We start from the raw sequence: 23,199 nt of genomic DNA on the forward strand, positions 1-23,199 counted from the left end.
TAGGATCGAACAGATCAATTCAGGAGGCCTTAATCTGAACCGTGATGGCTTCTGAGATACGCTGCCTCAATGCTTAGAGGGAACAGTGGTTTTATGATAAAACTACTACTAGCAGCATAAAAATACATATTCATTACATCTTTGTTCAGAATACGGCCGAATGCACAGGGCCGTGAGCGGTCCATGGTATCCCGGCCTGGCATTCTGCTGAGAGCAGGAGTGCATGGCGTCATTGGTTGCTATGACGCTGTGCGCTTCATGCCGCCGCTGCACTACAGTAATACACTGGTATAGATCATACGAGTGTATTACTGTAGTGCAGTGGTGGCATGAAGTGCACGGTGTCATAGCAACCAATGACGCCGTGCACTCCTGCTCTCAGCATGCCAGGCCGGGAGACCATGGACCGCTCACGGCCGTGTTCCACGGCCTACTACCGATTTTAAAACTGATGGCTATTTGGGTAATTCCCCTACGATCTTGAGATATCCTGGTAAATAACAGGTTCATTTTCTTTCTTCAATGATAAGAGATGCCAGTCTCTCCAGTCCCTACGATGGCCAAAATTGTAAAAAAAAAAAAAGTTTAAGTTAAAAGAAATAGAAGATAAAACAAAGTTCATGTTAATGCCAAAGTTCAGTCATTTACAGAATCTCTGGTTTAAAAAAACCCAACAACCTAAAAAAAATAGAAATACAACATTCAGAAAGTGTCTGAGGGTACCATATAACTTATTTTTTTAATAAACCAGTTACAGGGGATCCCAGAAAAACAATTGATTCTGGGAAAACACTTCTGAAATGCTCATACCTACCTGGTATTAGTAACATATGCTACTCTGAACCACTGACTAATTTGCAATACTATATACAGTATATGAGTTTGTAGTGCAGTTTTACAATATTCAATTCAGTGCACTAGATTTCTGTAGAGGAGATCCAGGGATTTATTCTGATTACCATGTTTGCTATCAGGAAGGATTTTTTTTTTACATTATTCTAGATCAGTGTATCTCAACTCCAATCCCCAGAGCCCACCTGCCGGCCATGTTTTCAGGATTTCCTTGGTATTGAGCAGGTGATATAGTTATTGTCAATACATCAGGACTTACCACAGATATTCATTCCGTGGGATATTCTCAAATCCTGATCGGCAGGTGGCCTTGAGGACTAGAGTTAAAAAACACTGCTCTAGATCAACACGCATGTGGCCCCGTGTCTTTTTTCAACCTTATTATCTGTATAACAACACTGTACTTACCTGGTCTATCTGCTCTGGAGTAGAGAGAGAAAATGAGGCTCTCACGTAAGAACTGGGCTCTGAACTATCAATATTAAATGCTGAGCCAGGAACTAGAAGAACCTACAAACACAACAGATATTAGACTTGATACACACTTTACACCATGGTTTGCTATTTTGCTTGTCATGAATTACTGTACATTCACGTATTTAACCACTGCATCACAATCACCAATCATTCCCAATAATAGACAAGATATGACATATCCTGGGTTCACTAGGGTCTCTTTGGGCAAAGCTGAAAGCAATCATTGTATATCATGTACCAACATTACCTTGGGATACTGCTTGTGATAATCAGATATTGGGGAGGAATTACTAGTGCAATCATTTAAAGTTAAATTCGCCCCCAACCGTCACATTAAAATGCAACCAAATGAGCAGATCTGTTAAAACTATAGTAATCAGGGAAAACCCCTTTAAATCTCAGTCCTCAAACTCATTAACTCTTAAAGGGGTTATGCCATGATTAATAAAAAAAAATATATGAAAAGCTGGTATCATAGTACATGGCAATCTATTTCTAACAAACTAAGACCCAGTCCTATAACTCACATGGATCCAGATATATCCCTATTAATTGCTCCAATTGCTCTGCTAGATTTATTTCAAGCTGGCAGCTTAGGGGCGTGTCCTTTCTGCTGCAGCTGGTGGCAGTTAAAGGATGGAACTGAGCATGTGCTTCCATCTCAGTGAGAAGGACAAAGAAAAAAAAAGAAAAAACAGCAGGTGGCGCTATACAAATAGCTTTCAATAAATAACTCAGTGGCTATACAAAATTTTTAATTACATGCAAATACAAAAGTATTCAGATCCAGGTGCTGTTTTGAAAAATATAGAATATTTTTCACGGGACAACCCCTTTAATAATTTGCAATATTATTTCTGTACTCACAAAGTATATATAAACAACCAATGGCCCTTTACTAGAGCCCCTGAGATAAGATCTTAGTTTAGGCCCCCAGAGTAATGTCGGCTTCTCTTCCCATTGAAAGCACATACATGCTGAGCTCAATATTTTGGGAAAAAAACGTATTGAAGGTTAAATGGGTATCTTTAGTCAGCTCTGCTTATCTGCTATAGATAAACCTTTGACTCATCATAAAAAACAACTCACCACTCTTGTGTCTTCCTTCTGTGATCAAGTGGAGGGAGCATCAAAGACTGCACAGTATGAATAGCTGTAAAACAATTCCAAACACTGGTTCTTTACCTCTTTGCTTATTGCTTTTAACATGATCATTTGATGTGTATCTGGGACGCCATGGATCTTTATCCACAGGAACATGCCTGCTGTAGGACTGTGCCACTCAGCCAAGCCTTCCAATTAAATGAAACAAAGAGTACACTGTCAGTAACACATAACACTACATATTCAATCCACAATATACAGAGAACATTATTTATTCATCATTAGCAACCACATTTAAGGGTTTTTCTAGCTTTAGAATATTGACGGCCTTAGAACAGGTTATCAATATGAGAGCGGTGCAGGTCCTTCAGTCAGGTCAGCTGACTAAAGGAGCCATGGCACTTGTGGAAGCATTGTTGCCTCTTCATTGTTTACCCGCATGATGTCTACTTAGCAGCATGTTGGTGCAATTTCGTATTCTATCAATTTTTTACGATTGAGTAATCTAATAAGAAAAAATTAATTAATAGACTGTTTTCCTTTATAAAAACTCATCAGACCCCCTACCATCAGTCTCCAACACCCTTCGTTCTCCCCTCTGCGATTAGCCCAAGTGCATCAGCCCCCCCCTCCTGTGCCATCAGCTCCACTCCACCCCAGTGCCATCAGCTCCACTCCACCCCAGTGTCATCAGCTCCACTCCACCCCAGTGCCATCAGCTCCACTCCACCCCAGTGCCATCAGCTCCACTCCACCCCAGTGCCATCAGCTCCACTCCACCCCAGTGCCATCAGCTCCCCCACCCCAATGCCAGCAGCGCTCTCCCCTTGTGCCAGCAGCGCTCTCCCCTTGTGCCAGTAGCGCCCCCCTTGTGCCAGCAGCGCTCCCCCCTTGTGCCAGCAGCGCTCCCCCCTTGTGCCAGCAGCGCTCTCCCCTTGTGCCAGCAGCGCTCCCCCCTTGTGCCAGCAGCGCTCCCCCCTTGTGCCAGCAGCGCTCTCCCCGCCTGCTCCTCCTGACACACTGAGTGCACAGCGTCATTGGTTGCTATGACGCTATGCACTCTGAGTGCCCGGCCTTAGTCGCACCAACTTACCTTTCCAGCAGGGGCGCCGCCGGCACTCCATCATTCCTGCTCTGCGCCTGATGTCACAAGGCGCGTCAGGTCACGGTGTGTGTAGGTGAGTGCAGCGCGGGACAATAGATGTGCTGTGGAGTGTCCGGAGGCCCCTCTGCTGGAAAGGTGAGTATTCCGAGCGCAGCGGGAGACCACGGAGCAGGAGTAATAGCAATCGCTTCACTCCTGCTCCGTGGTCAGGTGTTACTCTGTTTCTATTAATACTAGGATTCATTTTGCTGCCAATTATATTTGTATTAATGGCTCAATAATGATTAATTACTTTTTCAATATGTTCTGTATGTGTAGGTTAAGGTGGATTTACAGCATTCTATAATTGGGCAGATTAACGGGAACAAACATTCCTGCAAACTCTTATTCCCAACAATCTGCCCGTGTAAAGGTGCTGCTGATCACCTATTGAACGAGTAAAACGCTTGTTCACAGGGTGATCCTATTGTTCGTGCAGGCATCTAAATTATCGTTTGAGCAGCAGATCTTGCTGTCTAGTGAGTGAGTAGCCGACTGCCAGGAAGGACAACCTGCTGCTCATTGCAAGGTGCAAATGCACCTTTACTTTATATGTTCATTTAGGAGTAGCTAACCAGCAATTTGGGTTTCAGAAGTCAGTGTTGAAAATTGGTCTAAAAATATGCTTCTGGAACATTTATTTATTCAAGTCGATTTATTAAATGTGTTCTTTTTTTTTTTCTGGTTCTGAAGCTGGTAAATGTTACATTGCACAACTAGTTTCCTATTGGGGATGCACACAATCTTAACAATAAACACAGACATTGCAAAAAAGTGTCTATTTTACTAGCAAAGGTGATAAAAGAGGACTTTAGGTTATACTCAAACAGCAAGGTAAAAAATTTCAAGTACCGTATATCAGAATAAAAACAAAAAAAAAAAAACAACCATCTTGTAGTTACAATCCATTCACTGGGGTGGACGGAGCAGTTGTAATAAGACCTGCTCACTTCTGCAATGTTGACGGCGAGCAGGTAAACAGTGAAGAGAATTCTCTTCAAACAGCTGATAGGCAGGGTTTCTGGGAGTCGGACCCCCACCTATCTAATATTGATGACCCATCCTGTGGAGAGGTCATCAATATAGGATACAGGCCAAACCCTTTAAATCCTGCCATGTGTTAAAGGGCTTCTGTCACCCCACTAAACAGTTTTTTTGTGTGTACTTATAATCTCTATACTGCGATTTATCCATACATAATGTGATTAATCATTTTGGTTCAGTAGATTTTGCTAAAAACATACTTTTATAATATGTAAATTACCTGTCTACCAGCAAGTAGGGCGGCTACTTGCTGGTAGCAGCCGCATCCTCCTATCATAATGACGCCCCCTCCGCATGTTGATTGACAGGGCCAGCGAACAGGATCGTTCTCAGCTGGCCCTGTTTGCATTAAAAATCTGGCGCCTGCGCCGTACCCGTCTTCAATCGGCGCAGGCGTACTGAAAGGCGGCTGCGCCGATGACGTCACATCTACACCTGGCGCAGGCGCATTGAGGATGGAGCGTCCATCTCTCAGTGCGCCTGCGCCGATTGAAGACAGGTACGGCGCAGGCGCGAGATTTTGAATGCAAACAGGGCCAGCAGAGAACGATCCTGTTCGCTGGCCCTGTCAATCAACATGCGGAGGGGGCGTCATTTTGATCCCGTTCGCTGGCCCTGTTTGCATTCAAAATCTCGCGCCTGCGCCGTACCTGTCTTCAATCGGCGCAGGCGCACTGAGAGACGGACGCTCCATCCTCAATGCGCCGGGTGTAGATGTGACGTCATCGGCGCATTGAGGATGGAGCAGCCGAGCGAGCAGCCGCCTCTCAGTACACCTGCGCCGATTGAAGACAGGTACGGCGCAGGTGCCAGATTTTGAATTCAAACAGGGCCAGCAGAGAATGATCCCGTTCCCTGGCCCTGTCAATCAACATGAGGAGGGGGCGTCATTATGATAGGAGGATGCGGCTGCTACCAGCAAGTAGCCACCCTACTTGCTGGTAGACAGGTAATTTACATATTATAAAAGTATGTTTTTAGCAAAATCTACTGAACCAAAATGATTAATCACATTATGTATGGATAAATCGCAGTATAGGGATTATAAGTACACAAAAAAAAAACTGTTTAGTGGGGTGACAGAAGCCCTTTTACATGTAATATTATAAGATGGCTTTTCACATTAGACCACTTTGTAGTGTAAGAAAAATGCCTGTTTAGCACATACTTTTGACCTGTTCACTCACCTGTTAGCCACTTATCGGCAGATGCAAGCATGGCTTCTCTCTGTGCCCTGTAGAACTGTATGACACTGCAAGCCACAAAAAGGCAAAAAAACACAAAAAAAAAAACGACATTTTATTTGTACTGAGATTGTTTACCTTTTATTATATACGAAAGCCACTTGCTTACAGTGTAATCACTGTACAATAGTGAATGGGGGTCTGTGCCCTCCTTTTGAATAGAGCGGCAGACATATGCATGCCCACTGCTCCATTCAGCCACTGAAGTACAAGCGCTAGTCTATCACCGGCAGCCCTATAGAGCTGAATAGAGCAACAGCACGCATGCATGTCCGCAGCTACATTCAGGCAAAGGAGAACAGGCCGATGTTCTCATGATTGGCTGGGGCCCTAGTGGTGGGACCACCACTGACAGGCAGTTATCCCCTATCCTATGGGCAAGTAGTGGTCTACAACGGACAACCCTTTTAAAGGGGTTCTCCATGCTTTTAATATAGATGACTTATCGGGATAGGTCATCAATATCAGATTGGTGGAGGTCCAACACCTGGCACCCTCGCCGATCAGCTGTCTGAAAAGACAGCGTGCACGTGCCGTCTCCCTTCCTGCTCGCTGCTCCTTTGCCATATATATATTATCAGCAGCAGCAGGAAGATAGATGGGAGACGGCACGTGCAAACTGTGCCCGACGTCTCCACATACAGCTGATCGGTGGGGGTGCCAGGTGTCGGACCCCTGCCAATCTGATACCGATGACCTATCCTGAACATAGGTCATCAATTTTAAAAGCCTGGAGAAAAATAAAAGTGTATTACACAACTATATACTGGATCCTTGAGTGAGGCGCCTTAGGGAAGGATTTATTTATTTGTTGAAGAGGTAAAGGTGCCATTGTATGGTTTTGTACTAGGATGAAAAATTATTTTGTATCTTGTAATGAGAATTACAAACTACCTTTATGAGAATGATCACCTACTTTTTGGAACAAACCTAGTGTACTCCACATAAGCTGTAAGGGAGAGATGATAGAAGGAGGGAAGAAGAAAAGTCCTGAATGAAGATAAGCTTTGTAGACTTTATGTTTGACTGTCTGAACACTGGGAGCCAATATGGATTACAGAATGCAGATTTAGTAACCGAGGGCAGCAAAATTCGGGAGTCAAAAGGTTACAATTAAAAGAATGATGGTAGTTATTGCACAGGAGTCGGGAATGCGGTCAAATTTTTATTTTCAGATGCAGGAATGTCTTAAAGGTAAACTTTATTAAAAAACAAAAAACAAATTCCACTTACAACAATTAATAAGGATTTTACCCAAAGAATAAGTTCCATACCTCTCTATATGCTCCAAGAAGCCATCTATACCCCATTTCTGCAGCAGTTGTAGGATCATTACCTGAAAACAGAGCAGTCCACGTTGTAGACATGTGCCAATGGCTGCACTATTATTAATAATGTGATTGCACTATATATGAAAAAGCGGCTCACACTCTGGCTACAGCATTAGATAGTATTTAAGGATATTCATGTCTGAGTTATTCCAGGTGAAGAATGGTAATGTATAGTGAAATATAGCTGGTATGTTAGTAAAATGTTTTCTTTCTCATTAGAATGCCCCTGCTGGTTATACTTTCAGTAGAATGAATTGCAATTAGTGGCATCTATGTGCAGCAAGTATTGTACTACTGCAAAAATACCTCATCAAGTCGAAGCTACACTTGTATATTACAAAATTACACGGCGTGTGTTTGCTGACTTTCTGCCCAGGATATTGTAAACTAACTGAAAGTCAATGAAAACTTGTACACAGTTTTTTTCTAAAGACCCCTTTACACTGCCCGGGCAGATTATCACTAAAGAGTGTTCGTACAAACACTCGTTGGCGATAATCTGCCAGTGTAAAGGTGCCACCGATTACCAGATGAATGAAAGAAACGCCCGTAATAGCATTATTCAAGCAGACACCTAAATCATTGTTTGCTGGCAGTATATTGTGCCGTCTAAACTGCCTATGCTGCCAGCAAACAATGATTCTGTATGGGGACGGGCGAAGGCGTTTACATGCAGCGGTCTCCTTCAAGAGCAGGCGTTTGCCGAGAAGAAACGCTTCCTTCCAGATTCCACGTAAGCGCATATAGATACGGTATCGTAGTAGGGACCCACCTGCCATGTCAGAATGGAGAGTGGCTCTGTAATAGCAGGTACCATCTTGGTGGACTTCTCCTCTGCTAAATCCCAGGCCGGCTGCAGCTGTTTAGTGAGGTGCCAGGGATCACCAAACTGGATAAACCTGGTGCAGCAGCTAAACTAGCTAACTAGTGCACCTAGGGTGATATAAGAGCTGCATATACCCAAAAGAAGGGGAGAATATCCTAATCAAGAATATTAGCCATGTTGCACCATTTCTACTGAACACACAGTAACAAAGAATAAGAAACTGGTGCAAAAAAAGACATACCCTTTAAGAAGAACAAACATGAGTGGCAGCATAGGAGGAATAAAAAACTGCTCACAGAAAATCCTATACAATTACCTGAGTAAAAGCACTTGTATGTAGTGTCGACGCCTGCATGTGCAGTATTATCCGGTCTATAAGGGCTTTAGGGCCTGATAAATAGCCAATCCTCAATCTGGCAGATGAAAAAAAAAAAAAAAAATGATCACCGTTTTCTCTTTTGGAAGTATAACTACAATGTTATATGCTTTATTAGATACGCTGTGTAATATCCATTCAGGAAGCTATTCATTACTGAAATCATGGTCTTTACTAAAAAGTTAGAAATAATGCTCTTACCCTGAGGAAAGAATCTTTGACATGGAGTCCGCTCTAATAACTCTACCATCAATGTCCATTGACAGAAATGATGGTGTCCAGGGCTAGGGACAGCGATGACAAAAAGAAGACTTTTAAATACTTTTAAAATAGTTCAGAATTGATCAGACCGAATCTTCGGAAGGGCAGCTGTATGCAAACCTTCACACAATAAGCCACCTACAGGCCCATCACAAATATTACAGTTACTCAATCCAAAAAAACAAGAAGTGTGCATGTCACCTTCTTCAGGGTTGTGCTCATTTATTCAGCGTTCTATAAAGCTCAGAAAATATACAAGGCGATTTAAAGTATGTTTTCTATTTTAGATTTAACAGACAAGGTTGCTAAAAGTTGCAATGGCTCACCTTATTGAATTGGAGAAAGTAATAGGGATCATCCTCCACAATAATCAAATCATATTCTTGTGCAAGCTATTAAAAGAGATGAGAAATATGATGACTCAATCTATAAAACAAAAGCTCCTTTCCTGGGCAATAGGCCCACTGAGGGACATTTATTAAGACTGGCACTCCCATACTCGTTTCGATCCCTTTGAGCCTGTGTGAGATGCGTCTAATATTTATCTCATAATATATTAGATACATCTCTGCCCTGCCATGCGCCAAACTGAAGTCTTGTCAGAGAAAAGCAAAGACCTGCTCAAGGTTAATGGTAGGGCAAAGTGCGAAAAAGGAAATAATAGCTATGAGCCATTTACATTGGGTTCATTTCCCCAATAGCCCTATAATACTTAGCTTTAATTAATATTTATTTAAAAAAAAAATTAAACATATATAGTACACTTCCAAGCTCAGATATGTTATTATTAAAGGGGTATTCCCATCTGAGACAATGGGGGTATAGTGCTAGGATATGCCCCCACCTCTGGGACCCGCACCTACACCGAGAATAGACTGGGGAAGGTGAATGGGAACGCACCGCGCTTGGTCAGCCATCGCTCCTATTAATTTCTATGAGGTCGACGGAAAAAACCTAGCCAGCACTCGGCTATTTTTGGCTGCCCCATAGATATGAATGGAGGTCGGATTCAGGTGGTTAATTCTCCTAGCTTCTTTCAGATCTCTAGGGTTATATTTCTCTTCATGGCTGTCAGAGGTGCTTTGTGTATCCCTGTCAGCCAGGTTTCACTCATTGCCTAGGCAGACGCCCATGCGCACCTGTTTGCCGAATATATAATATAATATTTTCCCTGCCTTTGCTGTGAGCCAGCCCAATAACTAAATCACTGCCTTGGCAGTCTATGTGTGCCCACCTGCCTGGATCACTAGAGCTGGGAGTCTACTTCAGCTATAACTTACACCAGTTTCTAAGTAAATCCGGCGTGCTGCGGCTGCCTCCTTTTCTCGCCACTTTTCTAATGTGGTGAAAAGCGTCAAAAGTCGTAAATTATTGTGCATATATGTGCACACGCCATAATTTGACTTTTTTACACCACTATTGTGTCGTAAAGACCTCAGTAAATGCTGCCTAGATGACAGTCACACATTGTAAAGTTACTACGTGGTCACCATAGCTACTTTCTAATTGCCTTGTACCTTGTAGATTTCTATTTTGCGCTCTATAGTCAAAGAGGCTCCTGTGGGATTGCCTCCATTTGGAATAGTGTAAAGAATTTTGGGCGATTTCGTTTCGGGTATGATGACATCCTCTGGTCGCCATCGAGACAGAATCTCTTTGAGAGCCTGAGGAATAATTCCATGTTGATCGGTGGGGACACCAATGAGATTGCATCCTAGTGGTTTTACCTACAAATAAAAAAGCTTAGTCAGCTGAATATTGTTATCTTACTATACACTCATTTTTCTCAACATCACTATTTAAAAGGATATAATATTACAAAATACATTATTAGAGTTTTATGTAAAGCATAAAACAGATAAAAAGTCTTTTATCGGCCAAGGTGACACATTGTCTTTGTGAAGTTATGTCTGGCAATGCAGATGATCATACAGTCCCAGATCCCCTGGATGATGCGGTCAAGTGATTATATAATCATTCTGGGTGCAGGCTTGGGAGAGGAGTAAAAGTACATAAAATATATAAAAATATACTCACAGCTGCCAGAGTTCCAGAATAGGTTGGTGAATCCAGTAAAACGTTATCTCCAGGACTTACAAGCATTTCAAATACCTATAATAATTGGTCAGATAAATAATTAACATAACAGTGTATCAATTCCTGGCATAAAATTCTCAGCTGCTTTAAGAGGGAGTGCCAGTAAGATCTGTCTGGCTAGAGTTTAGTTACTACCACATGGATCTTCAAGACATCAGATTAGATGGGCCAAATGGTTCTCATCTGCCGACACATTCTATGTTTCTATTAGGTACTTTCACACTTGCGTTGTGAAGATCCGGCAGGCAGTTCTGACGCCGGAACTGCCTGCTGGATCCGGAAATCCGTGTGCAAACAGATAGCATTTGTAGACTGATCCGGATCCGTTTAACAAATGCATTGAAACACTGGATCCGTCTCTCTCCGGTGTCTTTTTTTTGTGTGCATTTTTAAAGGTCTGCGCAAAGCTGGATCCATTTTGCCGGAACACTTGGTACAGGCATTAATGCATTTCAATGGAAAATAATGCCTGATCCGGCATTCCGGCAAGTGTTCCGGAATTTTGGAAGGAGAAAATACCGCAGCTCTGGCCAAATACCGTAAGAGTGACCGAACTGAAGACATCCTGATGCATACTACTGAACGGATTGCTCTCCATTCAGAATGCATTAGGATAAAACGAATACGTTTTTTTCCGGTAGCGAGCCCCTAGGTCGGAACTCAATACCGGAAAAGAATAATGCTAGTGTGAAAGTACCCTTCAAATCGCAAGTAAAATGGTGACCATTTAAAGGGGTTCTCCAGGAATGGGTTGAATCCACTTGCAGAGTTGCCTGGGGGAAATGGTGTATGTGTTTGTGCTATAGGGCTGCACGATATGGGAATTTTGTGCGATTGCGATTAGGGTCCTAAAAATTGCGATAACGATATGCGATGCAATATTTTAAGGGAATTGTGCTAGAGGTCTATTTGCTTGGATTTTCCCATATGAGCCACTGACGCGGCTGGGTATGACATAGTTATGGGGTGGATCTGTGGAGGGCGCTGTTATGGGGTGGATCTGTGGAGGGCGCTGTTATGGGGTGGATCTGTGGAGGGCGCTGTTATGGGGTGGATCTGTGGAGGGCGCTGTTATGGGGTGGATCTGTGGAGGGCGCTGTTATGGGGTGGATCTGTGGAGGGCGCTGTTATGGGGTGGATCTGTGGAGGGCGCTGTTATGGGGTGGATCTGTGGAGGGCGCTGTTATGGGGTGGATCTGTGGAGGGCGCTGTTATGGGGTGGATCTGTGGAGGGCGCTGTTATGGGGTGGGCAACATCTTCCTGCCCTACAATAGATTGTAATGATGGGATCCTGGAACGGCCAGCAATGTAAAGTGAAGGCAGCGTGTAGTGAGGCACCAAGTCCGTACAGTGGCTTTCCCCCAGGTAGCTCTGCAATTGGATTCAAACTACCCTATTCACATTCAAGGACAAGTTGCTTGGAGACATTTTGTATAAATTTGTGGACAGCCCCTTTAGGGATTTCCCACAATGCTAATTTATCCCTTATCTACTGCATCCTTATCCATCTTGTTGGTGGGGGTCTGACTGCTGGAACCTCTACCCACCATGAAAATAAGGGTTTGCCGTTTTCTATGCATGCTTAACTTGCTGCTCTATTTATTTAGGGACAATGGGTCCCTGTTATCGTGATCACTTTAGGGTCTCAGCGCTGTACCCCCAACGATCTAACAGTTCTATAGGATAGGGGATAAGTTTGTTTTGGGCGAAACCCACTTTAAAGAGAACCTGTAACAACAAAATGCAGTGTAATATTCATGCAGCATGATACAGAGCAGGAGGAGCTGAGCAGATATATATATATATATATATATATATATATATATATATATACACATATATATACAGGTCCTTCTCAAAAAATTAGCATATTGTGATAAAGTTCATTATTTTCTGTAATGTACTGATAAACATTAGACTTTCATATATTTTAGATTCATTACACACCGACTGAAGTAGTTCAAGCCTTTTATTGTTTTAATTTTGATGATTTTGGCATACAGCTCATGAAAACCCAAATTTCCTATCTCAAAAAATTAGCATATTTCATCCGACCAATAAAAGAAAAGTGTTTTTAATACAAAAAAAGTCAACCTTCAAATAATTATGTTCAGTTATGCACTCAATACTTGGTCGGGAATCCTTTTGCAGAAATGACTGCTTCAATGCGGCGTGGCATGGAGGCAATCAGCCTGTGGCACTGCTGAGGTGTTATGGAGGCCCAGGATGCTTCGATAGCGGCCTTAAGCTCATCCAGAGTGTTGGGTCTTGCGTCTCTCAACTTTCTCTTCCCAATATCCCACAGATTCTCTATGGGGTTCAGGTCAGGAGAGTTGGCAGGCCAATTGAGCACAGTAATACCATGGTCAGTAAACCATTTACCAGTGGTTTTGGCACTGTGAGCAGGTGCCAGGTCGTGCTGAAAAATGAAATCTTCATCTCCATAAAGCTTTTCAGCAGATGGAAGCATGAAGTGCTCCAAAATCTCCTGATAGCTAGCTGCATTGACCCTGCCCTTGATAAAACACAGTGGACCAACACCAGCAGCTGACATGGCACCCCAGACCATCACTGACTGTGGGTACTTGACACTGGACTTCAGGCATTTTGGCATTTCCCTCTCCCCAGTCTTCCTCCAGACTCTGGCACCTTGATTTCCGAATGACATGCAACAGTCCAGTGCTGCTTCTCTGTAGCCCAGGTCAGGCGCTTCTGCCGCTGTTTCTGGTTCAAAAGTGGCTTGACCTGGGGAATGCGGCACCTGTAGCCCATTTCCTGCACACGCCTGTACACGGTGGCTCTGGATGTTTCTACTCCAGACTCAGTCCACTGCTTCCGCAGGTCCCCCAAGGTCTGTAATCGGTCCTTCTCCACAATCTTCCTCAGGGTCCGGTCACCTCTTCTCGTTGTGCAGCGTTTTCTGCCACACTTTTTCCTTCCCACAGACTTCCCACTGAGGTGCCTTGATACAGCACTCTGGGAACAGCCTATTCGTTCAGAAATTTCTTTCTGTGTCTTACCCTCTTGCTTGAGGGTGTCAATGATGGCCTTCGGGACAGCAGTCAGGTCGGCAGTCTTACCCATGATTGCGGTTTTGAGTAATGAACCAGGCTGGGAGTTTTTAAAAGCCTCAGGAATCTTTTGCAGGTGTTTAGAGTTAATTAGTTGATTCAGATGATTAGGTTAATAGCTCGTTTAGAGAACCTTTTCATGATATGCTAATTTTTTGAGATAGGAATTTTGGGTTTTCATGAGCTGTATGCCAAAATCATCAATATTAAAACAATAAAAGGCTTGAACTACTTCAGTTGGTGTGTAATGAATCTAAAATATATGAAAGTCTAATGTTTATCAGTACATTACAGAAAATAATGAACTTTATCACAATATGCTAATTTTTTGAGAAGGACCTGTATATGAACCAGAAAAGTCCACGGCACTTCCTTAGATAACAAAGTGTAGATTTATTCACCAGTAGCAACGTTTCGGTCCACACACTGGAACCTTTCTCAAGCAGTTATACAAACAGTGGGTGTACAACACATATATAAAGGTTGATCAATATCAATTATCAACATAATTCTGTGAAAAATAGGTATTACAGTGCTAATTCATTCATAAAAATTAATAATTCAACAAATGTCTCAAAGTACTCAATGTGTATACATGATTGTAAATAGAATCAAGTGTTGGAGTATAATAATTCCTCTACATAAGCAAATTCATACTAAAGTGATAATCAATATATATATATATATATATATATATATATATATATATGCGCAGGTGTAGATTAAAAACATTATTAAAATTATTAATTGAACATTGATAACCTGGCTGGGATCCCTGGTTCACATGAGGTACTGGCATGGTGTGTAGCCAAATGCACATGCGCCACCTCCGATCTGGAGCCCTCACGTGATGTAAACATGTGTTCCGGTCATGTGTCCATGAAACTTTGTGACCAAAGACATCGTGGTCACGTGGTCCATATGACAGGAGTCTGCTACCGCAGTGTTCATGCATTACTGCTTGAGAAAGGTTCCAGTGTGCGGACTGAAACGTTGCTACTGCTGAATAAATCTACACTTTTTTATCTAAGGAAGTGCCTGGTTTATATATTTTGGGAGTAAGGATCACTCCAACAGCCGCTGGCACCCGATTTGCACATATTCTGCGGTGCTGCTCACATGCTCTGGAATATATATATATATATATATATATATATATATATATATATATATATATATATAAACAAGGGAATGTGAGCAGCACCACTGTCTGTGTAGTACAATCGGAGTGGCAGTGGCTGAGTAGGCGATCCACCTCCAAAAATGTAGAATGAAAGAATTCTGCAGCACATCCACGTAGTAAAGAAGTAAAAGAAACTTTATTCACCAAGCATGCAACGTTTCAATCCTCTCAATGGGATTTTTCTCAAGCAGTGATATAGTGGGCAGTGCAATGTGCATATTTAAAGGGGTTGTCCGGGTTCAGAGCTGAACCCGGACATACCCTTATTTTCACCCCGGCAGCCCCCCTGAGCCTAGCATCGGAGCATCTCATGCTCCGATGCGCTCCCGTGCCCTGCGGTTTTCAATAACACACTGCCGGGCGGTAACTTCCGCCCGGCAGCGTGTTCGGTGACGTCACCGGCTCTGAGAGGCGGGCTTTAGCTCTGCCCTATCCATATGTGAATCTAAACCCGTGGATGTAACGATCAGACACCCCCAGTGTCACATGGCTTCATCATGTATAGTCATATGCATGCATACAGATCCAAAAACACACAAGTAAAAAAACACAAGTTTTTGGATCTGTATGCATGCATATGACTATACATGATGAAGCCATGTGACACTGGGGGTGTCTGATCGTTACACGGGTTTAGATTCACATATGGATAGGCCTTTTTGAGCAATTGATCTCGGGGAGAGAGGTGACACTCTCTATGGATACAGATAGAGGGCCCCCGTAATCTAGAGGATGATCCCGGGTCTGCCATGTTGGATTTCCAGGAATGGTACCCAACAGACAGGGGGGATAACTCAGTTTGTGACTTTATGATGACAACATTAGTCACATATACTGAACTCCTCGTGTAGACTAGGGGGCCACTAAACAATTACTATAACGAGTCTAATATTGAACTGGAGAAGCGGCGGCATTTACGCTTATCACATATTGCCTCTCCTCATATAATAATGGTACTTCCAGTTATATATGGTCACTCTCATCTCCCTGATGGATCGTTGACTCATTTATGTTGCCTTCCGTGTGATTCAACACATTGTGGAGTGCGATTAGTCTCTGCCAAGTTGCACTGCCAACATACTTTGTTGTTCTTATGCCTGTATCCACGATCCTTATCTTTTGACGATTTCATATTTTCGATACATGGAATTAAATGCATGTTTCATACGAATATTCACACTTTTGATATTGAAATTAAATACACGATTATGGTTACCCATAAGCTCGCAACATTACCGAACACTTGGATCTTCAGGTTGTTCATTCCGATCATGTGATATACCCAAGCACATGACCGGGGGAGTGATCACATGCTTGAAGGTCCTTAGACATGCGCATCTCAATGAACGACCGAAATGAGTGATCATGTGATCGAAAATCCCAGGAAGGTCCTTTTGACATGCGCAATGGTATGCCTGAGACGCCCAGACCCATGAGTATTGACCCCACCGCACACTCCTGCAATCTTGTTCATCATTTCACTGAAGGTACACCTGTACAGTTATTTATAAGACTGACACCTGAATTGATTATGATTGTCATTAAAGTATTTTCTCTGTATAGTGTATGTCGGATCGGTTAGGGGTATTATTTACACTATATCACTGCACATGGATCTGAGATAGGAGCTGATTGTATAAACATATTGTTAGCACTGTTTGTATTACGATCTTTTATATATATTATTCTTAATGAATGTAATTTAGCCATTGATTGTTTAATTATGAGATTGTGCTTAAATATGCACATTGCACTGCCCACTATATCACTGCTTGAGAAAAATCCCATTGAGAGGATTGAAACGTCGCATGCTTGGTGAATAAAGTTTCTTTTACTTCCTTACTACGTGGATGTGCTGCAGAATTCTTTCATTCTATATATGTATGTATATACACACACACAGGTAAACTCGAAAAATTAGAATATCGTGCAAAAGTCCATTTATTTCAGTAATGCAAATTAAAAGGAATTGCATTAATGCTGCTTAAAATTAGAATTTTGTGAAAAGGTTCAATATTCTAGGCTCAAAGTGTGACACTCTAGTCAGCTAATTAGTCTATACCCCCTGAGCAAGGGTACCTGAGATTGTGACCTTGGGGTTTCATAAGCTGTAAGCCATAATTATCCAAATTATAACACATAAAGGCTTGGAATCTCTCGCTTTGCATGTAATTAGTCTCTCATATGTTAGTTTCACCTTTTACATTGCATTACTGAAATAAATGAACTTTGCACGATATTCAAATTTTTCGAGTTTCACCTTTATTTTCACATTTTTGATTAAGGTGTTTTGAGTGCAGAATAATGGGGAAAACCCTGAATTTTTTTTTTTCAGCACGGCCACAACATAAAACAATGTGAAAAAAGTGAAAGGATCTGAAGACTTTCCAAATGCATTGTAACTATGTGTATGCAGAGTTTAGCTAAAAAATAACCGAAAATCTAAAATCTCTAAAAACAGACAATACTACCTTTGACAATCCTTCCTGGCTGCCAGTTGTGACACATATAGCCATCTGTCCCTTGTCAGGGGCGTATGTTAGGGTTGGTGGATTGTGCAGCTTTTTTTGCAATTCTTTCAACCAGGCCACCAATTCTGGAACTCTAAATATTAATATAAATGAACGGATACAAACTGAATTACATAAAATAACAATAGCATAATACAATTTTTTGAAGATTTGATATAATACAAATATCTCAACCAAATAGAAGGAGTCAGAATATTGCTACAAAATGATGTTATTCTCTCCTCCAATACACATTTGTGCCTCCCCAATTATCACAAGTTACCACAATACTCTATGACAGATTAATATCGGCAACATCCTATAGAGGAACAAAAGAAACTGACACTTGAGACACAGCAACCAAATAAGACAAAATTATATAGGTGATTATTTATCCAAATATTAGGTGACTATATTTTCATGAGGCCCATATTTTGCACGAGGCCACAGGCAACAGCATTCATAGAGTCACAGAAAGCTGTGGCGACTTCTAATATTTTATTTACTTACTGTACCAGGCATCTTTTTGCTTTTAATACATACCTGCTGCAACGCTATAGCGAGTAAGGTGAACTTTCTGATCCACACTGATTTATATGAAACGCCCTCATCCTTGTCTGCAGAATCTAAAGTGTACATTATGAGGTTCTGCAGCTGTTAGGGCACAGAGGTGGCTCAGTGGTTAACACTGTTGCCCTGCAGATCTGGGGCCTGAGCTCAAGTCCAATAAATGTATGGAGCTTTCATCTTCTCCAAAACATACTGAGAGGTTAATTATGACCGGTACTCATTAGAGATGAGCATATTTATTGAAATTCAATTTGCCCGAATCAAATATGCTCCAATTTCCCCCAAAAGTTGGCACGTGGTCTCCTAGGACTAATGAGTTACTAGTATGCTACTCTTGGGGGCGGGTAATCCGTCTTTTCAGGCCTATTGTAGGCCAGGCAATGTCCCTCTAAATTGTGAAATATTTGGGTTTATTAGTACCCAAATTGTTTGGAAAATTCAGGATGAATTCCAAATTGATAGAACCGATTTGATTCTGTAGTATGTATATGTATAAATATCTTGATGTCCTCCTTAGATTAATTTTCCACAGTTTTGTATTCACTAAGTTTTTGATGGTAGCATACTAGTGTCTCTCTTTCTCCCTAGCTCCCCCCCAATCTGGACTTTTTAGGAAAATCTAAACAAATTCCTAACCATCTCTGTACAGCACTATGGCACATGTTTGTGCTATATAAACAAATACAATAATAATTCTCTTTGCTGGAATGAATGAGCAGCACCGCTCATAATAATCACCAGGTTCTGACAACAGATCAGATGAATATATAAATATTCTTAAAGACATTTCAAAGGACACATTTCAATCTCCAACATGGATTGGGGAAAATGTTAAAGAACTTTTAAAAGTTGACATAAACAATACAAAAATGTCTCAAAAATAAGTTGCATTAAACCATGCCACAAGCATATGCCACATGCTTTCTATAGGAACGAGGAGGACATTTTTAGTTATTATGCTCTGCTTGAAGGAAGAAGAAAAGAAAATCAACACTCATTGTGCTAAAGGGAACAGTAACTATAAAAATAGCATTCCTAGATCCAGCTGGAAATGGGTCTTAAAGAGGATCTGTCACTACAAAATGCAATGCAATCTGAAAACACCACCTTATAGAGCAGGAGAAGCTGAATGGGTTAATATATAGTTTTGTGGGAAAAGATCCAGTAAAACCTCTAATTTATGAATTTATACATCTGCTTTTCCCATCTCCTGTGTACAGCTAACGGTATAGGGGGAGGGGTTATCAGTGATTGATAGCATTGTCTGTATGAGTGTGCAGAGCTGTCAGTCACTGATAACCCCTCCCTCCTGTACTGATAGCTCTTCACATAAAGTGGAAATAGCAAATATATAAATGTATAAATTACAGGTTTTACTGAATCTTTTCCCACAAAACTATATATCAATCTTCTCAGCTCCTCCTGCTCTATAACATGGTGCTTTCAGGTTAGATTGCATTTTGTGGTGACAGGTCCTCTTTAAAGGGGTATTCCCATTAAACAAGGTGCTAACTTATTACTAGGATACAACTGCAGGGAGTTCCACTGTTCCTGAGAATGAACCAGAGCTAAACCAGTGCCGACGCAGCTTCAACACCTTCCCTTGCACAGTGGAGCTCCAGGCCGCCAAGTGAACAGGAAACTACAGCTTGGCCCTAATTATTCCTAGCCATATTCCACTGCTTTCTGTAATAGGAATACTAATTTAAAATTTTAACTACTGTAGTCCTGGTAAAATTGATATCAGGCTACTGAAGTATGGAAAGTCCCATATAGTCAACGGGCTCCAGCGGGGAAACGTAGCATCTGGCTATGCCTGATACGATGAAATCCGGCAGGCTGGAACAGTCTACCAGACAATTTTAGCGCTAGTGTGAAGCAAGTCATATAGGGAAAATGCCTCAGGACTTCAATTGTCTCACAAACGTCAATCAAACTAAAAGATTGTGAATAAATATTTCCACCATGCACCTCAAAAGAATGTCGAGATACTTATATATGTCTCTCCTAGGTGTTCAAGTCAATTTCCTAAATTCCCTTTTTGTCTTGTCTATATAATCCAGTGGGCATATGCAAAAAATGTAGATCACTCATGAACTCTCATGCAATATGCGTAGTCCTGGCATTCAAACTTTTCCTGCTGTGGTTGATTTGACAGTTTCAGCAGTTTTAATAAAAGGATATGCCCTATTTGGTAACACATTTGTAGGTCCCTAAAACCTGCGGTCAAGCCAAGTTCCAGAAGGTCTTGGTGGCTCATAGTGACTTTGTATTAGCCTGTCACCAAGCGATCCTCTCCTTTTCTAAAGTTAGGCCTCATGCACACGACCGTTCCGAAAACGGAAGCCGCCCCTGTGCCTTCCGCAATTTGCGGAACGAAAACGGGCGGCCCATTGTAGAAATGCCTATTCTTGTCTGCAAAATAGGGCATGTTCTATTTTTCTTCTTGCGGAGCCACGGAACAACGGATGCGGACAGCACACAGAGTGCTGTCCGCATCTTTTGCGGCCCTATTGAAGTGAATGGGTCCACATCCGAGCCACCAAAACGGACTGAATTGGTTACAAATTACAATGTCATGTAAATCTGTGGCAGCCCTCAAAGTCGCTAACTGTTTTTGGAAGATTCCCATGTTACTAGGTTTGGTTATCAAATGTCCCATTAAGCCATATGGAGATTTAAATGAATTTGTTAGAACATGTGTGGGATAACCACATTTAGGAAATTGATTCCTCTGTTCTCCTGTCTGGTGGATGAGTAATTTCTTTGAATTTTTCTTGAGACGAGCTGGGTGATGTTTTTACGGCTATGTGGGTTTTTGGGAAGTTCTCATATGGCGTTGGCCCACATAATCCTTATTGATTTTAATGTCTAGTTCATTGATCAACCAGATGCCTATTATATTATCCTACAAATTCGATACAAATCTAATAAATGCAATGAAATAAAATCCAATTCATTCCCACAAAATAGCTGGGGGTTCCACATCAAATCACAATCCTGAAACATGATGGGGGGCACAGGAGCTCCTCATCGCACAACTTCTGAGCTGGTGTTAGAACTCACCATCAAACATAAAATAATTATGTCAACACATAGTCCAATAGTTTCAAGAGGAAGATGTTATTTTGGACAAAACGCAACCCTTCTGTTTTTTTTTTAAAATGCCCAAAGTTGAGTTGGCCATCACTGAAGAGGGCCTCAACATGCAGAAATACTACCATAGTGAGCTTGTCAATCGCAAAACCGTTAAGTTTATTTAGTAAATCATAAGTATGTTCTACATATGAGGGCAGGGATGTCATGAATTGTATAGATCACAATTATGTGTAAGGGAGTCTATTCCCAAGACAATTACACGTCCATTGAGGTCTATAAGAGTGGGAAATTTGGAAGCATAAAATTCTAATCATTTTAGAGAACAGCTGCCAATCCAAACCAGAAGTCAACAGATGTTTCAGCTCCTGTAGAAACTGGTTATGGTTACATAATTACACAGAATGGTTAAAAAAAGACAGACATACTTTATGTCCATCAAGTTCAACCAAGGAATGGGGATGTGAATTAAGATAGGAGGAATGCACTAATAGACTTCTACACATTTACATAAGTGTTAATGTTGTTTAGTCATAAGAATTCATCGAAGCTTTTTCGAAACCACCAACTGTTCCTGCTGTGACTACATCCTGAGGTAAAGTATTGCATTTACTCACAGCTACTATGGTGAAGAATTCTCGTTGCCTCTGTAGACAGGCAGTGCCCTCTTCCTTGTCTTTTGAGGAGCTTTCACTTGGAACAGCTTTTTACCATATTTTTTGTACAGGCCATTTTATAAAGGTTAATCATTTCCCATCCTACAGGTCTCTTCAAGACAAATGTAGTTCTTCCACTCTTTTCTCATACCTATGACCCTTATCAATTTTTGTGCTCTTTCTAGCTCCAGGGCATCCCTTCTATAAGCTGGTGCCCAGGACTGAACAGCATATACAAGATGAGACAACACTTTCCTGACATGGTGATTTTTTGTTTTTGCGTTTTCGTTTTTTACTCCCTGTCTTCCCAGAGCCATAACTTTTTATTTTTCTGTTCACATAGCCGTATGAGGGTTTGTTTTATGCAGGACAAGTTGTACTTTCTAATGCCACCATTTAATATTGCATAGGATGTAGTGGGAAAAGGAAAACAAATTCCAAATGGGGAGGAATTGGAAAACAAATGCAATTCTGTCACACTATTACGTTTTTTTTTTTTTACGGCGTTCACTATGTGGTAAAAGTGACATGTGCTCTTTCTCCAGGTCAGTACGAATCTGGCGATACCACATATGTATACTTTTTCTTGTGTTTTAATATTGAAAAGTAAAAACTTTGGAAAAAAATATGTTTTCCTTTCCATTCCCATAACTTGTTTTACAGTTATGTCTGCGGACACGTGTGTGAGTTTATTTTTTGCAGGATGATCTGTGGTTTCTGCTAATACCACTTTCTGATTACTTTTTATTGAAATTTTTGGGGAAATAAAGTGCTGACATTTTTATTTTTTTCCCACCATTAACCTTATGGGCTAACTTTATTATATGTTAATAGTACGGGCCTTTTCACAGGCAGCGATGCCCATGATGTTATTTTTATAAAATTGTTTATTTTTATTATGGATAAAGGGGGGGGGGGGTGATGTAAATTTTTATGTATTTTTCAAAACCTGCTTTTACCTTTTATTTATTTTTTTCTCAAGTGGACTACAACTTGCAATCATCAGATTTTTCCATTATTCTGTACAGAAATTACTATATCCCAGTTCAGTGCTGCCACCTGCTGGTCTGAACTGGTATATTCTAATAACGAGCCTGGAAGCCTAGTACAGACTCAGGCTAACCATTAGAGCAGGGAGTTTTCCCTGATACCTGCGCACTTCCGGATTTTAGCCTCTTTAGACGCCGTGGTCACATTTGACCACAGCATCTGAGCAGTTAAATGTCCACGGTAAGCATTACTGCCGATCGTAGACATAATCTGCGGGTGCCTGCTGTATGAAACAGCAAACCCCCGGAAACTCAACATCCGCCATACATGTATGTCGGATGTCGGAAAGAGGTTAAAAGGGTTATC

At 41.5% G+C, this 23,199-nt stretch overlaps 1 protein-coding gene across 3 annotated transcripts in view; it reads right to left on the minus strand.

Moving 5' to 3' along the window:
- Window positions 1-345: 345 nt before the first annotated feature.
- The window catches only part of AADAT (aminoadipate aminotransferase), an 85,357-nt gene continuing 62,503 nt past the window's right edge, over window positions 346-23,199 (minus strand). For all 3 annotated transcript variants that reach the window (XM_044297134.1, XM_044297135.1, XM_044297136.1), the window contains exons 4-14: window positions 17,483-17,615; window positions 10,697-10,771; window positions 10,177-10,386; window positions 8,986-9,051; window positions 8,600-8,682; window positions 8,339-8,435; window positions 7,140-7,201; window positions 5,809-5,873; window positions 2,515-2,621; window positions 1,261-1,362; window positions 346-551 (exon numbers count right to left, since the gene is read on the minus strand). In XM_044297134.1, coding sequence (XP_044153069.1) covers window positions 507-551; window positions 1,261-1,362; window positions 2,515-2,621; window positions 5,809-5,873; window positions 7,140-7,201; window positions 8,339-8,435; window positions 8,600-8,682; window positions 8,986-9,051; window positions 10,177-10,386; window positions 10,697-10,771; window positions 17,483-17,615 — 1,045 coding nt within the window. In that variant the 3' untranslated portion in view covers window positions 346-506. The remainder of the gene's footprint in view (window positions 552-1,260; window positions 1,363-2,514; window positions 2,622-5,808; window positions 5,874-7,139; window positions 7,202-8,338; window positions 8,436-8,599; window positions 8,683-8,985; window positions 9,052-10,176; window positions 10,387-10,696; window positions 10,772-17,482; window positions 17,616-23,199) is intronic.

The sequence above is a fragment of the Bufo gargarizans genome, chromosome 1 (assembly GCF_014858855.1).
Source record: "Bufo gargarizans isolate SCDJY-AF-19 chromosome 1, ASM1485885v1, whole genome shotgun sequence".
Taxonomy (NCBI): domain Eukaryota; kingdom Metazoa; phylum Chordata; class Amphibia; order Anura; family Bufonidae; genus Bufo; species Bufo gargarizans.